General features: G+C 35.3%; 1 protein-coding gene across 1 annotated transcript; it reads right to left on the bottom strand.

Moving 5' to 3' along the window:
• Positions 1–266: 266 nt before the first annotated feature.
• Positions 267–17,683, bottom strand: LOC145774310 (C-type lectin domain family 17, member A-like). Its single transcript, XM_082585528.1, has 4 exons — positions 17,656–17,683; positions 11,309–11,416; positions 10,296–10,464; positions 267–859 (listed from the first exon to the last, which is right to left on the bottom strand). The coding sequence occupies exons 2-4, from the start codon at positions 11,367–11,369 to the stop codon at positions 619–621; spliced, it is 471 nt and encodes a 156-aa protein (XP_082441654.1). The 5' UTR covers positions 11,370–11,416; positions 17,656–17,683; the 3' UTR covers positions 267–618.
• Positions 17,684–18,293: the final 610 nt, after the last annotated feature.

Here is an 18,293-nt window from a genome sequence, read left to right as displayed (position 1 = left end):
AAACAGCTCGTACTAAGATAGGGTTAAAGTGCATGGGTTTGCGTTTTCTTCTTCAGTAGCTTTTCTACTATTAAGTATATGAGTGTGACAAATTATATTTTCTAACGGAACTTGATTTTGGTGATAACTTTTTAACTTGGCTTAATTCTACTTCTCAATTTAAAAATTATTTTCATTAAAAACAATTTATTTTAAAAATCCCCAATCGCTATCGAGCCATTGTTACAAAAGAGGCTGAGTTTGACTCATGATAATTATTTCCCAATAACAATATATTTTATTTACATTTTACATGATACGCCTTTGCAATGATAGATATACAAGTTTGTGCCAACCAAAGCAGTTGGAAGCAATCAAAATGTAGCATTCTGGCAAAAAAATGATCATTCGTTTCAAATTTTTTAGAAAAATTCAAAATTCACAAAACTTTTAAACCACTGAACTTTTAAGACAAAAAAAAATTTCTAGTTGTAGTAATTCCAACATTGTTACATCCGTTGCATACTGGTAACAATTGTTTCGTGACAATAACTACACATGATGCACGTTAAAATGGATAAGATATTCGACTGTTGATTTGTAGCATTTTCCAAGAAAAGTTCGTACTAGGCGACTTGTTTACATCCATCGCTTTTCGCATAATGCGTTGAAGGTAGAACTGCATGTCACGTCATAACTGCGTAGGCTGCCTGGAGCCAAGAAAGCACAATCTTCAGATCTATCCCCATTTGGTTGTCCACTTGCCCACAAGGCGTCAGTTACAGGATCACCATTGATCCATCTCCATGTTCCCTCTACGTCGATATCATTCATTCCAATCCACATATGATTTTTGGGATTCAAAGCTTTTTCTAAGATCCTGAGAACACAGTTAACAATCGTCTACATTAGCTACGTTTATATCATTAATTCCAATGTACATGGAGCTGTCGGGGTTCAAAGCGTTTTTAATGATCCTGAAAACACAGTGAACAAATACATTCATCGCAAAAACACTACCGGTGTTTATGTAATCAACTTGTGGTTTTCAATTACTGCTTTTAGGGTTGCATGGTCATAAAGTACATCTTGATCTCAGACAATTTGGTAAATAAGTATCCTCTCAATAATGTTATCTGCTACAACAAAAGCGAAATACTTTTCGACAATTTCATGAATCGACACTTGACAATACTTTTTAATCATATAGCAGTATTCCTTTACTACTCAGTTGGACGAGTTCGTCCAGTGACATAAAGTTTGTATTTACATTAGTTTCGACCGCTTTTTTTCCTACTTATTAATTTTATCTGGAAACCACATGTTTTTTGCTTTCGAAAAATTATATATTTACCGTTTTTCGGCATTGCTGGTGTTCTTTTGCGACGTGGAAGTTTGGTCTTCAGCTGCTTATAATTTTGCTCAAAGTTACTTTTTATGGAAAGTCATGGAAAAATATCTAGCTAAGTTATACTTTTGCAATAATTTGTACTGATGAACAATGTGTTAGAGTATCTTCAGTCAAATTTTGGTTGAAATTTTTTTTATTCAGGTACAAAATTAGGCTACGTTTTATTGACTGGACGTATTCGTCTATTCGGGCAGTAGCGACCTAAATATTTTGAGTGATTTTGGTGTTTAGTGACGTCATTGCAACTGCAGTATAAGCAATGCAACTTGTCGAAACTTACTGTATGTAAAAAAGGTAATTCTATCAATATTGGATAGTTTGGTACTATCATTGTTGGTTGTTTGATACTACAGACTAGGTTAAAAGTTGTTTATGCACCATAATTATAAACAAGTTCGTTTTTGCCTAGGCTTTTCAATAAACATTACCAATGGTCAATATTTAACATCAAAGTAATAAATGTTAATTAGTTGTCACAAATATTACACTTACACAGATTATAGGGCTTTTACATTTTATGAAAAAAGGGTTCAAATACCTTCCTATCCAGTAAGAAAACTCGTTTTGATGCAGTCTACCTTGATAATACAAACCATGGCGCCCTCTAGTAGAGGCCAAGTCATCGCGCGTACTTCAAACGTGACTGACGGCCTATTCTTAACTTAATCAGTTGTGAGGAAGATGTTTCATCTATAGTCTATACTTTATGCTAAGGTTCTAGTTTTACTGAACTTATTTTTTATATTTTCCTTAACTTGTTCACTAACTATGCATCTTTGCCAGAAAGTAGAAGTTTAGTTACAAACTTTATGAAAAGCTGAAGCAGTTACAGTTATGCAGCTTAGTTTAACAAAATTAGGTATAAGCTACAACGTTTTTGTTTCAAGAAGCTTTTATCTGTTCATGAAGTCATTGGTTACACAGAAAATTCACAACAAACTGCCATTACCAATCTATGTTTTCTTTAATAATAAGTTTCTGCCCAGTTTCCTTGTAGCATGTTGTGGGTAAAGTAGGCAGAAAATTGTATTTCTTCCAAGTTTATTAAAGTTAGCAAATAGAGTAGGCCTATTTAATAAATCTCCATTTATATGTTCAGTTGTATGCAATGTTACTCACTACTGGTAAGTTAGTTTAACAGCTTCAGTCAATTTTGAATGTTGATACTAAATGTTTACCTGTACTTTATATTACAAATCTTCATGTACCGTATTTTTTTGCTTGCCAGCAACATGTCTTCTGTCCACTCACCATTTTCTTATAGATAACATATCAATATTCACAAAAAAGTATTTCCCTGATATTACATTTATTTTCTTAAATACCAGTACCAAAGCTAATCTTTGTAGAATGTAATGTTATTAATTTGTGTGGATTACCGTACTTACTGTATAGAGTTCTAACAAATCTTAACTAACTTAAATAGTAACTTTCAATAGGCTATACTGGTAGTACAACAATTTTTAATAGATTGACTGCCCAGTTTCAACAACTGTTTAGTTTTGTAGCATCTTCATTTAATACATGCATGATGGGGGATCTTTATTTGTTATGCTTTCATTTATTTCTCGAGATGTTTTAATTTTTGCCATACATACATCTTGAGAATTCATGATCTGCATGTCAGTAGAAAGTAGTTAACATGCATGGTTTGATATTATTTAGATTTACTAATCTGATTAATTTGCATGAAAGATAATTCCTCTGTTTTAAAAAATGCCTTTAAAGTGTTGCGTACCAAACTGCAATTCAAATTATAAGTCTACTGGGATTGTTGTGTCCATATATAAGTTACCACAGGATGAGGAAGACAGAAAGAAATGGATAGCCATGATACCGCGTTCAAATTTAGTAGTAACGAAACACACAGCGATTTGTCGCAAACATTGGCCAGATGATTGCAAGATGGTTGCTTGTCGTGGAAAACTGCGCCCCAGTGAACCCCCAAGTGTCTTTCCCAATATTCCAAGAAGCTGTTTGTCCTCACCTCCTCCCAAACGCAGAAAAACAATACAATCTTCTGTCAGTGTTCGAAGTGTTTTGCCAGATGAGATCGCAGAGTTTGAAAAGGCTGATATGCTTACATTGAATGAGGTTGAGAAGAAGTTACATGATTCAGAATTATTTGTGTACAGTGATGATGAAAGTAAAATTATTCAGTCAAAAAAAATGACGCAAGGTGTACCACATTTCATAATCAAAATAAAAAGTGATTTAACCTATGAATCATTTCACTGTGGATCCTCATGTACAGTTAACACACTTTCAGCAAACAGAGTCACTTCTTGCAATCGTTGGTCTACTCTTCATGAAATTATTCGATTTTTAAAACATAAAGAGCAAAATTACAAAACCCAAATCATTTTTGAGCAACTGAGTGCCATGGGAAAAGAGAAAGTTGGGGAAGCTATTTATTCACCAGATTCAGTCACTAGAGCATTTGAATATTTCGCATTGTCAAGATCATTATACAACCGATTTCGTGAAGATTACAAGCTCCCGAGTGTTAGTACACTGAAACGTATTACTTCGAAAGTGGATAACATAACTGATTTGGCTTTCTTAAAAAATGTTTTAGATGGTTTACCTGCGCGTCAACGTAACTGTGTTTTGTTGTGGGATGAAGTATATATTAAATCTATGATCACATACCATGGTGGCACACTATTCGGCAAAGCTGCAGATCATCCAGAATGCTTAGCAAAAACTGTTTTGGGGATGATGGTAAAGTGCTTGTTTGGTGGTCCGGAGTTCCTGGCAAAAGTTTTACCAGTGAGTAATTTGACATCAGGTTTTTTAATCAGTCAAAGTGAACATATTTTGCAATGTATCAATCAGTCTGGTGGAAACATTTTAGCAATTATTGCAGATGGGCATCAAACCAACCAAAAATGTTTTAGGAAACTTAACACGGTTAAGGGGAAACCATGGCTCAAAGATGAAGGAACATTTTTGCTGTATGATTATGTTCATGTTATGAAATGTATTCGAAATAACTGGCTCACTGTAAAGTGTGACGAGCTGGAATTTGAATTTGATGGTAAGCGGCAGGTTGCAAAGTGGAGTGATCTAAAGCGGTTACATGAAATGGAAACATATCATCTACTGAAGCTTTCGAAGTTAACAAATGTGGCTGTTTCTCCAAAACTAATTGAGAGGCAAAAGGTGTCAACCTGTCTGAAGGTGTTTTGTGATGAAACTGTCGCCGCTTTACAAACTCATCCGAAACTGAAACATCTTCCTGTTGCAGGTACAGCAAATTTTATCAAAATTTTCATTAAATTATGGAAGATTCTTAATGTCAGAAGACTTGGTACTGATGTGAGATTTAACGATCCAACTAGGGCAGTGATTCGGTCACCCGATGACCCAAGGCTACAGTTTTTGCTAGATGTTGCAAGCATGGCAGAAAAAATGAAGAAAACTGGCTCAGTCAGAATTCGTCAGTTAACGGCAGATACTGCCAACTTCTTGTATCATATATGCCATGGTTTTGTAGATCTAGCAAATTATTTACTTTCATGTGGAAATGATTTTGTAATCTTTGGCTGGTTTACAACAGACCAATTAGAAAAGTGCTTCTGTAAACTTCGACAAGGGTCTGGAGGTACCTCTTTCATTACTGCTCAGTCAGTTTTGGAAAAGGTAAGAATTCAACATACGAAGCTCTCACTGCAATTAGATTTAAAGTTTGATGTTGCCGAAGGTCATGCTTGTGCCGCTTGTAATCGTGATCTTGTAGAAAGTGAGCTTGAAATTTTGGATAGCTTATGTGCTTTGGAAGGGAAAGTTTCAGAAGAGGTTTTAATTGCAATGGTTTATATTGCTGGGTATGTTGAGTTGAAGAATGGATGTGCTGTTGCAGAAGACACATGCTTCTATTATGAAAGATTTGGTTCATATGTTGATAAATTAAATCGAGGTGGTCTGACACGTCCTAAGGATAGTGTTGTACAGTGGTGTGTATTTTGTTACATCTTTTTTACAAGTGTTGTTGGCGAAATGTGTCGAAAATTTATTTCCTGTAACTTTCTATCCATATCTGAACGACATTGCTTTTTCATGACATTGTCTCATTGTCGCACATTGGCTAATGTATTTTTAAAGAACTATGCCGTGTTGCAGTCTCCCAGATGCTCAAAAGAAAGTGCATTGAAAGTGCTAAAACTTTCGTAGAATATAGTCTATACATGCTGATAGCTAAAGGCATAATCTTTCTTTGAATCTTTATTTAGCTGATCTGATGTTATAAAAATGCCTGGTAGTTTATTTGTATATTTTTCCAGGTAAGCTTTTACTTTCCATGCAACTTTTAATGTTTTTAAACAACATTTCTACTGTATTTATTTAGTAAGTATTTTCTACTTCGTTATATGGCTGCATTTATCAGTAGTAATCATTCACCATCTACAATTAACCACTTCTATAGTTCTATTGTAGTAAATCACAATATAATTGTGACTCATTTGACTTTCTCTTCTACTCGTTCATTTTGTAAAATTACAGCTTTATATTTTGTTTAACCTTATTGTTTTTGCAGTCACTGTAGGGCTAGGCAGACTGGCTTCATTGATTAATTTATTGACTGTTGATATTTGAAGAGTTGAGCTTAAAGTTTTGAAGTATAGCTCTGTCTGTCAGATGAATATGAAAACAGAATTTCACCATTTATAAGTGACCATATGGCAGAAGAACATCGCACTATCAATGGTATGAACTACAGAGACCAACGCTGGTCCTGATCAACCAACACCAGGTGCCTCTCCCTCCATCAACTGATGACTCAGAGATAACCATACACTATCAGATTCAGAGGGTGAACACTGACTCATTTTGATGTGGCCAGAACTGCTTACATGCTTATTGTTTTGTGTATATGTCTATTGTCTAAACTCAAAACTATTCTTGGATAAAATTACCAGCAGGCATATTTTTGTTTACTAGTTTCTACTGCTCTAATCTCACTGTATTTTCTGATTGTATAGGAGAGTTGGATGTAATATCTGTCTAGAAGGCCAACACATAAGATCTTTTGCAGCGCGATCTAACGAACGATATAGTTTGAGCAACGTCCGGCTCACCTGCATTATACTGTGAAGGCATGATTCAATTGAAAACTATTGATCAGCACGATTTTGTTTCAATTGCTATTAATGTTGCATGGAAATTAGTTGCAGATATGTATGATGCTCAGTACTTTATTTCTACCATGTTTAAGTTTTTCTGTGCTTTTAAACTGTTAATGGTTTTATATTTTATGCATCCAGTAGGCTACTTGAATTTTTTGAATTACAGTACGTACTGTTTAAAGTCAATAGGGGAAATGCAGAAAACTGATTCGTAGAAATTGTGGTCTATCAACATTATGCAGCGATTCCACTGTCATTTGCTTACCTAAACTACTAAAACTGCTGTACATATGATGATCAAGTTATATCCATGTGATATTGTTTGTATATTAATTACAATAATTAATAAATTTTGACGAAACATCACCTAACTATTAATAACGTTCCAGGAAAGTGACAAAATCGTGTTTTTTTACATAAAGCATATCGGCCGTCAGTCAGATCTCGTGCGTGCACGATGCGCTGGCCTCTATTATAGCTCGCCGTGATACAAACAAATACACTATGATTCAGACATTGATCATTCCTAAAAGCAGCTTATTTTTGTTCTTGGATATGACAATGACAAAGGCAATATACTGCAAGACACAATCATGGCCAAGGTGGGTTTAACATCTATGTTGAGAAATGTTGAAAGAGTAGCCTAATAATTGTGCAAAAAATGTAGACAAATATTAGCAGCTGAAACCATTATCAAAAGCTTTGTAGGCCTATTATAGATAACATAGTCTATATTTATAGAAATAGTCAATCTTTTGAAGCATTGCATGCGTTTATATGTGCGGTTTGTGTAAAGTGCTGGACTGATGTAATAAACAAACTGTGTTTGTGTTAAATAATTTTGCAGAGAATATTTAAAAAATCCTTGTGATCTGTCGTTTGATCCTGATGCTTCTATACTTGAACCCCATCAAGGAAGTTCTTCAGACATGATTTTGTAGGAAATTTGCAAGACAAATTAACAATCATTTCTAAGTAATTCTAGTGCGCTGAGCTCGAATCTGAAATCAGAATTTGGCTATCATGTCAGGAATTCATGATAATCCATTTTTTGCTATTTTTCAAGCAAATAAAAAATACTTTATAGAGTTTATTGTCTCCAAATTTGTATTTATGACGTAACAAATAATTTAGAATTATGATGTAAGAGTTGTAATTATTCAAGGTAATGGCATTGGGTCAATAAAAAATCAACCAGGTTTGGTAACTACAAAAATTTATTGGTAGAGCTTTCGCCGCCGTTAAGGCGGCTTCCTCAGTACTCTTATTCAAATAAAAACTATGATTCTATGATTCAAACTATGATTCAAATGATTCTATTTGAATAAGAGTACTGAGGAAGCCGCCTTTACGGCGGCGAAAGCTCTACCAATAAATTTTTGTAGTTACCAAACCTGGTTGATTTTTTATTGATTATTATACGTTTGGTTGAATCCTGTTACATGGATCCTACAATTATTTATGATTAGCAATTCCCAAAACACCGAGAAGCCAGAACTGAGGTTAAGAGTCTGCAGAAACCTTTTATTACTAATGCATTGGGTGTTTTGATTTTGTGACATCACTACATGTGATAATTGACTGCTAGGTATATGTCTCTTTTAAGCTGTAATATTATCATCATCAGGGGACTATGTCATTGTTTTTGAGGTTGTCATGTTTGTGTTGTAGTTATACGCAGCTAGTGCAATGCTTGGTTAAAATTAGTGCTGTTTTTGAAAGCTGTTGTAGGCTACTCGGTAGCTTTCAAGTGGTTGTATTTTTGTTATTAGCATACCTGGCAAGAGCGACTGTAACAGGTGCTAGACCAATTAGTTCAAGATGAGGTTGATTGAACATCCAATCAAATTTATTCTTCATATACGGAGAGTATAGTTTACCTACTGATCCTGTAAAGCTGTAGGCTACATCAGGCGCAAGCTTGCTGGCAATCACTACTTTGGATATGCAGTTGGTGATGAAACAAAAGTTATACTCTGCATATTGCAATAGATACCACAGAGCTGATTCTGTTGTGGCTTGAGGATAAACGGAAGGCAATGTCTTCTGTTCTATAGTAGACCAGAAATTAAGCATCTCACTTTGCTTGACGATGGCTTCAAAGAATGGCTAAGCCTCCCGTCTTGTTGACATACCGATTTATCGACATTTATCGACTAGAGCTGGGGAACACTTGAATTTGAATTCCATACAGAAAAGTGCCATTAAAGATCACATTTTCTCGTGTACAGAATGCAAAAACAACGTTTCTATAAAACAATTTGAGATTATGTCCAGAGGCAGGTCTGAGTATCAAACTAAAATCTTAGAAGCCTTGTACATAAAACGTAACAATCCACCTTTGAACAGACAATAGTATGTTTGCGGCTCATCTTTCTTGCTCTCTGTATTTTAAAATTAGTTTTTTCGCACCTTGCCTTTCTACCACATTATGTGATATGTTCAACACCTTTTGATGCAGTTACCTTTGATTCTCGCAGATCCTATATCGTTGAGTTTGAGCTAGTCAGAAGTACTGTGCAGTTTTTGTTTTTTCCTGTTTATAGTTATAATAACCATTGTATTTTATTTAGATGTAGTAAAATTCTATATATGTTATTCCTGAAGAGGACATCTTGTGATGTCGAAAACGTTCGATATTTAATTTGTTTGTGTAGTTTTGTGTTTCTGTAAATATAATAAACTTTAATATGTTAAACTTGATAACGTTGCTCGGCTTCTTATGCCTATGGTTCAACAAGACAAACTCTCTACCGAAGCTCTATATTGTTATTCATAATACAATGCATTTGCGAAAGTAAGAAGCTATTGTGTTTATATTGACTTTGATGTTACAAATCTTGTAAAGCACCACTGTATTGTACTTGCAAGTATGCTTTTCATATGATATTGTAGTGGTTTTATTGCTGTCTGTAGGGTTACTCATAGTTTGCAAATATACAAATTCATTGGTTAAAAATATTTTGCATGGTCATGCCCGAATTGACGAATTCTTCCATCAATAAAAAAAATAAGAAAAATTTGTTTTTCAAATAATTAAACAAAAATACTATTTTAATAGCATTATAAAAAACATGTGAGCAAAAAAAAAAATTTTAGCGGAGAAAATAAATTGGGCGGTAAAGGGATATAAAATATCAAATAAATATGATGCTAACAAATGCCGAGTCAGTTGAATGTCCGAGTTGTAATAGCACCACCAATATGTGGTTGCGGCTTTGACATGGAACTCAATGACTTAGTGGTAAACACGAAAATTGCTTTATCGTCCACTTAATCTCAACCTTCAAATTTGCAATCTTCAAACCTTCAAATTTGTATGACTCAAAGTTAAACACGAAAGAGCCTGATGTAATAGTTAAAAAAATACTGCATGAGCAGTTTAGTTTATGACTGCGGCTACTCCTAAATACCTTAACTCCATCAAGAGCAAAAAAACACGGAAAGATTGGGTAAAGCTCTATCGTGTTCGCACTGGATTGAGACGATTTACAATAATATGTTTCTTTGTGGTCTTGCAAAATCTCCATCATGTGTACAGTATTGTGTATGTAGAACAGATTTTCAAGCCTCGCTACATATTATTCATTACTTTCTTATCTACCGACCTCGAGATTGAAATTAATCTCATATCGCTTGATAGCAACATAGTTGAATGTCTGCAGCGACTGGACGTAACAATTTACCACTTTATTTGCAAGAGAAATATCTTGCTTTGATTAAATATTAGGTTATGCTATGATTAATTTTATTGTAAATATTGTTTGCAGTCTCACCTTCTATTGCTCATGTCTCGAACGCCGTAAACAGCCAAATCAGATCCCATTCCTTGACAAAACTGTCTGCCTGCATCATAATTTAGATTGGAAGTTGATCGTTTGTACTGATGTCCATTTGCCAATCCAATCCATCCGTCGTCTAACCTTGCAAAGCCATCTCGGAATGCTAAGAAATGAGATATGTTTTAATATTTCATATTGATCTACAAGTTGTTCATTAAAGTAAATTACGCTTGCTTCTCATTACGCTTGTTTCTCATTACGCTTGCTTCTCATTACGCTTGCTTCTCATTACGCTTGCTTCTTAGAGTTTACTGGTATATCAGAACATCTGTGCCAAAATTATAAAAGAAAAAATAAATGAAATTGAAATGTTTAATCGTTAGTAAACTCTTAAGTGAAGTTGGTCCCATACTCGGTTATTGAGCTTCGGGGAATAAGAAGATGAAGTTCTCATCATACTAGGTTTTCGGTATAAACGAGAGAAAGGTTGCCAGTTCCTTTATCCCGGGTTGCCAGTTCCTTTATCCCTTTTTTAGCAACTTTACGCACACCCAATATATTATAGCCTGGGTGTAAGTGAGCGTGTTAATCAATAACCAGTTTAACTTGGGTGTCGAATCAGGCTTTCATTATTGGAAAGCCAACACCTTATCCACTGCGCCATCCCACCGTTTAAACTCTATAAACGCATACACTCATCGACAACTGTTACATGCGCGATAGCCACATGACGGAATGATAGAAAAAGTTATATTCTTTGCCTCTGATTCATGACATACTGCAAATGATCATCTAAAATTCTGTAATTGAGCAGTTGAGCACGTCAAATTTGGCACGGGGTATTTTTGCAGCAGAAATCAAGCCAGTAGGCTATTTTTAGAGCTGCTTTGTTGTTTGTCAAAGGGAACCTAGACATTCGTTTTGTACTTGGCTAACCTTTTTTGCAATGGCCCTAATTATTACAAGTCATACCAATTACTAAAATAATTGTGTGATTCAATACTAACTTGCAGTTGTAGTTGCATGGCTTGTTGTTGTCTCAAGAAGTCTGTCTCTTGCTTGGTTCATTTGCTCAAACAAACGATTGAGCTTTGTAGTAAAATTCCTGGTAAATTCTGAATCGGTTTTCGATATTAAATCTTGTATGTACCGTTTTCTATTACATTACAAAAGTGAAGTATATTGGCTACTTAAAGTCATATCTAATGTACAACTAAACATAAATGAATTAGTTTTAATTTACAAATTTCAAAAAACAAAGACACTTTGGGACCATGAAGGTACAAAATCGCAGATGTGGCCTTCCAAGTGACTTTCACTCGCATCCATTCTTTTAATTTTAAACAATGTAAACAACAACGAAATGTTATACAGCTTTAAGGCGGAAAATAACTGAATCTTTGAATATGAATCTGTCTAAAGAAGGTAAAAGTCCCATACTCAGTTATTGAGCTTTGCGGAATAAGAAGACAAGGCTCTCATTATAGCCTATTCAGCCTTCGGCACTAACAAAATTAGGGTGACCAACTTCTTTCTCTAGGCCACCGTTACTTCAGCAGCTATGCCGACAAGTTATTACATCATGGGTAGATGTAAGCAGTGTTTATCAACAACCAGCTTGAGCTAGGAGACAAACCAGGTTGGCATAATTTATCCACTGCCCCATAAATCTGTCTACCTTTGAGGAGCGCCTTTTTTCTTTTCTTTTTTTTTCAGCGATAAGTATCGTACCACTCGTTTGAACTTTTATTTGCATCAGTCAGTAGCGATAAAGCGTGAGTAACCACTGACGCAAACTAAAATGAGCCCGATCGTGAAGATCTTGAGTAATCGGCCTACCGCGCTCCGCACCCCACATGCGCGGCGAGGCGTGAGGGGACGGGACACTTTGCACCCGGAAACGTTTGGTTCACCAGCTAAGGACGCGGGCCAGGGCTGGATGTGGTGCCTGTGAGGAGAGAATTGGTGGCCGAAATTTCGCTTGATGAGACCGCGTCCCGAAAATTTAGAAAGTCCGGACGGACCAGAGAGACGGGTACGAACTGTCCGTTTGTAATAGGGGTTCGTCTTCCGGCAAGCTGCTTAGGTCTGCCGGGGAGAACGGCTTAGAGTTTTAATTTCTCGGATCTCCCGGCCGGCTTCTTTTAAAAGCGGCCTGGAGCTAAAAGCTATAGTCACTTGCAGAAAGGATGATTGATTGATTTGATTGAAAATATGGGGCGTTCTGCTGGGGCTAATAAAACGTTTAAATAAATTCCTTCAAAATTATTGGGTGATTTTGTTTCGGAGGATCGTAATTGAATTAAGTGAATTTTACCCGCGGAGCACAGGGTTGCACACAAGTTGAGAAAAAGCATTCTCGCTCAACTGGGTCATCGAGTTAGCGGATAGAATCAAAGACACAAAAAACAGACGTTTACAGGAAGGAAAATCAGGAAACAAGATTCTTAGGTGGGAGGCCAGTCAGATCAAATCGATCTCCTGAGACCGGACGTGCTGAGGTAAGGTTTGTGAAAACCCAACATGTGAGAACCCAACAAGATTTATTAGGGGGTGTTAATCATCATTTTTTCAAATCCAGCTTTAGCCGTGGTTTTAGAATACAACAGTACATTCTAAAACTATTAGTAAATTTATTTTTGAACTTTACGTCCAAGGTTTTTTCCTTAAATTCCCTTACAATGCAATTTTGATAGAGAGGTGACTTTCTTTAACCATAGACAGATAAAACCCAGCAACCACACGACATTTAACATCATATTATAGTGAGCATAAAACTATAAACTGCGAACGTTTTCGGCCATACTCACAATGCACGGCTTTGCACTCCAGCCAATAAAAGAAAACATTAATGAATGAACCGCTTTTTCATGAAACTAACCGTTTTTCATCGATTGCTATTTTTGGCCCACAAGCCAAACATGGAGAGCTTTGGCACCACGGTTTTTGGTTAACCTGTACACCGGTGGAAGCCCAGCCAGCATGACCCTATATCTATAGCTCAGCCAGCCATTGATTTTAACTACCTTGACCAGATGTCCATAGGGTCAAGGATCATATATCCACAAGTCCTTGTCCCCTATATCTTTGACCCTATATCCACAAGTAGGCGATTGCGATCACTATCTGTTTGAGCGATAGTAGCAACGATCACTAATTTACATACTGTACAATAAGCCCACATCTGGACATAACCTAGACTACAACGGATCTTGTCATTAAACTTTTCACAGTGTCTAAAAAGTAATTTTTTGATAAAACATATAACATGCTTGAACGGCTGTAGTTTTTACAAAATTTCCAGGTAAATATTTCCATAGAAAATCCGATGTTGTTGTACGAAAAGTTATTTACGGCCCAGAAGTAGGCTATTTCTATCGTGGTAGAAAAAATTGCATAGGATAGATTTATTATAAAAATATAGCCGTCAGAGACTTTGGGAGTAAATGTTTACATGTAGCTTATTCGCACAAAAATAATATTGGCCTACAGAAATATCCATGTACATTAGGGTGGAGTGAAAAAAACTTTTTATAAAATTTTTATTAGCTCGGAGTTGGAAAACTTGCCAATTAATACTAAAACTAGTTGTGCAAAATTAGAATGTAATCTGACGAGAGCTTGATCTGCCACCAGACACTTGAAAATTTACCATTGGGCCATTCCGTGTCAATTCACACAGTCAAGAAATTCAACCTCTTCAATTTTTCTTAAATTTTACAAACCTTTTCATTATCTTATATGATGAACACCTGCAAAATTTGAGTGAAATTTATTGTGAAACACGAGAGTTATAAAGCATTTAGTTTGGGGGGATCTGAAGATGGGACACAATTTTTTATATTTTTGGCCATGTTTGAGGTTCTATTACTGCTTAAGTAAATTAGGTAAGAACCCAATTTTTTTACAGGTGATATTACTGCTGACAAGTATTGAAAACACATCACCGTTCACATTGTCACTCTAAAAGGTCAAAGACATCCAAATGTGTTCGTTTCCAGCTCTCGGCTAAAATTTTCCAAAATTTTAAAACCTTGCTAAGACCCTATTTTTGATTGGTTTTGGCTGACATTTAGTAGAAATGTTGTTTACAGGATTCTCTATGAACTGAAAAAATTAAAGTACAAAATATTAAATGCGTTGGGAGATATTTAATGTGAAACATGGGTCGAAATGACAAAAAGCAAAAAAGAGGTCCTTTTAATATCCCGGTTACTCATGATCCCAGTGAAAATGTACACTGAAATTTCATAAAGAATCCTGTAAACAACATTTCTACTAAATTTCAGCCAAAACCAATTAAAAATAGGGTCTTAGCAAGGTTTTAAAATTTTGGAAAATTTTAGCCGAGATCTGGAAACGGCCACATTTGGAAGTGTATGACCTTTGAGCTTTTAAAGTGACAATATGAACGATGTTGTTTTTTCAATATATGGCAGAAGCTCTATCACCTGTAAAAAGATTAGGTTCTTACTTAATTTACTTAAGCAGTAATGGGACCTCAAACATGGCCAAAAATAAAAAAATTGTGCCCCATCGTCAGATCCCCCCAAACTAAATGCTTTATAACTCTCGTGTTTCGCAATAAGTTACACTCAAATTTTGCAGGTGTTCATTAGATAGGATAGTGAAAAGGTGTGTAAAATTTAAGAAAAATTGAAGAGGTTGAATTTCTTGACTGTGTGAATTGACACGGAATGGCCCAATGGTAAATTTTCAAGTGGCTGGTGGCAGATCAAGCTCTCGTCAGATTACATTCTAATTTTGCACAATTAGTTTTAGTATTAATTGGCAAGTTTTCCAACTCCGAGCTAATAAAAATTTTATAAAAAGTTTTTTCACTCCCCCCTAATGTACATATACAAAAGAGCAAACAGCCTGTGAAAGTTTCGAAATGGGTAAAGAAAAGCAAAATTAATCCCCCTCCCTAGTTTTATTGCCATTGTCGTGTTGTTTTTTTTTTTTTTTTTAATTTGATTATATTATTCATATATAATTATTTATTCAAAACAATGAAAACTATTAATACTACAAAAAGTGCTCAATGCCAAGCAAAAAGACAAAGCAGAGCGAATTAAATCAAATATAGTTATTACTATCTGAAGCCTTTACAAATTGTTTCACCTAACGGATCATCAGAAGGTCTTATTCAAATAGAATCTATTTCTATTAAGATTCTATTTGAATAAGACCTTCTGATGATCTGTTAGGTGAAACAATTTGTAAAGGCTTCAGATAGTAATAACTATATTTGATTTAATTATTTATTCATTGATATAAATATATGAAGAAAAAAAAACAACAACAATGGCAGTAAAACTTTAAGCTAGATTATGTAACAGTAGACAGATTGAAATATTTAAAGATTCAGTTATTTTCCGCCTTAGTTGTATAATGGCATTTCACAATGTTTAAAACAATACATGCGCTGAGAAGCCACTCTAAATACAATTAATGTCTTAAAGCTCAGGTCGTGCAGCTGCCACTGTACTTGAATGAATAATAATAATAATGTTATGGTTTTATTTACCCTCTTCAACTGCTAAGACCTTTTAGCCACAGGGCTGATTTATTATATCAGGTTTACGATGTCATCACATTATTACCCGACATAATCTCACTGGTTTATGCAAAAAAGAAAACAATCGATTCCGATTTTAAAGGGCGGGGAAACCCAAATTAACTTTTTGCGAGTTTTTTGTTTCAGCGTGATGTCATTGTGTACAACATGCGTTTTAGCAAAAAAAAAAATCCAAATTTTGTCGCCTTCGTCTCGCTAAGTCCGCTTTTGTTTGATACCCGTTTGCGAGGTCTCGCGCGCATCCAGCCGTGACACTGTACGCTGTGACGTCACAAGGAACTTATAGTCGTGGCCAAAAGTTTAAGACCAGACTTGATTTATGACGAATTTTGCATTACTTCAAAATACTGCATCAGATATTGTTTCAGTTGCATCATCTTTATGCATCATCTTATATCTGATGCAGTATTTTGAAATAATCCAAAAATCGTCATAAATCAAGTCTGGACTAAAACGCATGTTGTACACAATGACATCACGCTGAAACAAAAAACTCGCAAAAGTTAATTTGGGTTTCCCCGCCCTTTAATGTCTTTGGTTTGACCTGACCGGGAATCGAGCTCAGATCTACCAGCACCATAGCCAAAGTGAAGCTACTCCGCAACTGAGCTGGCCCAAGATGTGAAGATTGTTATTGAAACCGCAAAGTTATTCCCAACGTTAAAACCCCAACGTTTTTTAACGTTAAAGCTCCAACGTTGAAACCCCAAAGTTACTCCGTTAATTTATTTAGTTATTCCCAACCGGACCAAGCCAAACTTGGTCCGGTTGGGAATTACTAAATAATTTAGAATAGCAGAGATTCGTCCCAGCTTGATAGCCTACCCCACTTAATCCCAAAATCATCCATTGCCAAGATGGGCTTCATAAGCTGGGACTACTGTAACTCCATTAGATAACACCAATGTAAAAGCACAACACCTCCCCAATAAAATTAATGCTACCCATAATGCTACAGTGATTAACATCTTTGCGATTGCCTATAAGGTCCACTTTCATTAAGTCGGCAATCCATTGTTTATGGGTTTTAAATGCAATCGACGAGGTTCGTCTTCGCAAGCAATCGGCAACGTTGGGAATCCTCCCCTGTAGTCAGCGATGGAAGACCATTGCTTTGTTATGGAACCAGTGACGGTATCGTCTCCTTAAAGATTGTGAAGTCAAAGTCGGATGCCTTTGCTTCAACTTCACAACACCGTTGACAAAATACATTAAAGCATTGTCTATGTACTAACTCTGTTTTCCTTAAAGAATATGTGAAAGTTGAAAAAAAACGAAATTTTAATTTCCTTCGCATTGAAAGAGTTTGCGATCTCAACTTAATGCCTCCTTCCCCATAATAGATACGTTTTTTGGAAAACAACATCAAAAATAACAGTATTAATTGTACATTAGCAACGACTTTACTTTTCTTGTTCTTTTTTTAACTTTCCATGTTCGCCAAGTAGGTAACATAGATTTACAACAATACAAAGTAAAGTTCTAGACGAGTTCTAAAAAACGATTTTCAGTTTTAGTTCTATCAATGAAATTTTAGACAACTAATGGTTTGATTATTGTTAAAGTCGAATCGACAATTCAACATAACCTTCGAGATAGCTTCTATAGTTTAAATGTCAAACTTTCAATAGTTTACCAAGATGTTGCTTTTGGTTGTGATAACGTCTGTAGTCTAAACCAATTCTGGTTGTGACATAACTTTCTTCGAAATTGGAAAATTATTTATTAAAAATTGACATCAACAAATGAACATGTTGTTTTGTTTACATTTACCTGAAAACTGTGACTCCAATCTTCTTTCCAGAGCTGATATTTCACCTGGAAAACATTCCATGTACGATGTACCACAAGTTGGAATAAAGACGTGTTAAAAACAAAATTCATATTTACAGCATTGAACGCACCAATCGCGAATCTTACAAGCGGTCAATTCAGTTTATCGTCTGATTAGATAATCGAGAATCTGTTTGCGCCAAGTTTATCTGTGGATCAGTAATCGGTGATTCTATAAGCAGATTACAGTCGCGTATAAAAAATGTAGTCCAGTAATTCTCAAACTGTTTGTTGCGACGCCCTGGTGCTTCGTTTGAAATTTTACAAGGCGTCAAATAAAAGTTCGGTTTTCTAACTAAGAAAATATAAGAGTTGATTCTGTTTATAAGGTTATGTATGTTCAACTTCATTAATTGGAGACCGCAGATTGCTAAATAATGCTTAATTTAAAACTGAAACTTTGGTCAGTGCGGCCTATCAGCACTCATAGTTTTACCATGACTGTGATTACAAAGAAATATTGGTTACAAATAAAAAAAGGAGAAATTCTTTGTAAATGTGACAAAATTATATTAATTTTCCATAAAATTATATTAAATTTCCATAAAAACAGCATACATATTACTGATTTTTGATCC

Source organism: Aplidium turbinatum, chromosome 1 (genome assembly GCF_918807975.1).
Source record: "Aplidium turbinatum chromosome 1, kaAplTurb1.1, whole genome shotgun sequence".
Taxonomy (NCBI): domain Eukaryota; kingdom Metazoa; phylum Chordata; class Ascidiacea; order Aplousobranchia; family Polyclinidae; genus Aplidium; species Aplidium turbinatum.
The sequence above is the reverse complement of the archived record's forward strand: the minus strand, read 5'-3'. Positions and strand labels throughout refer to the sequence as shown.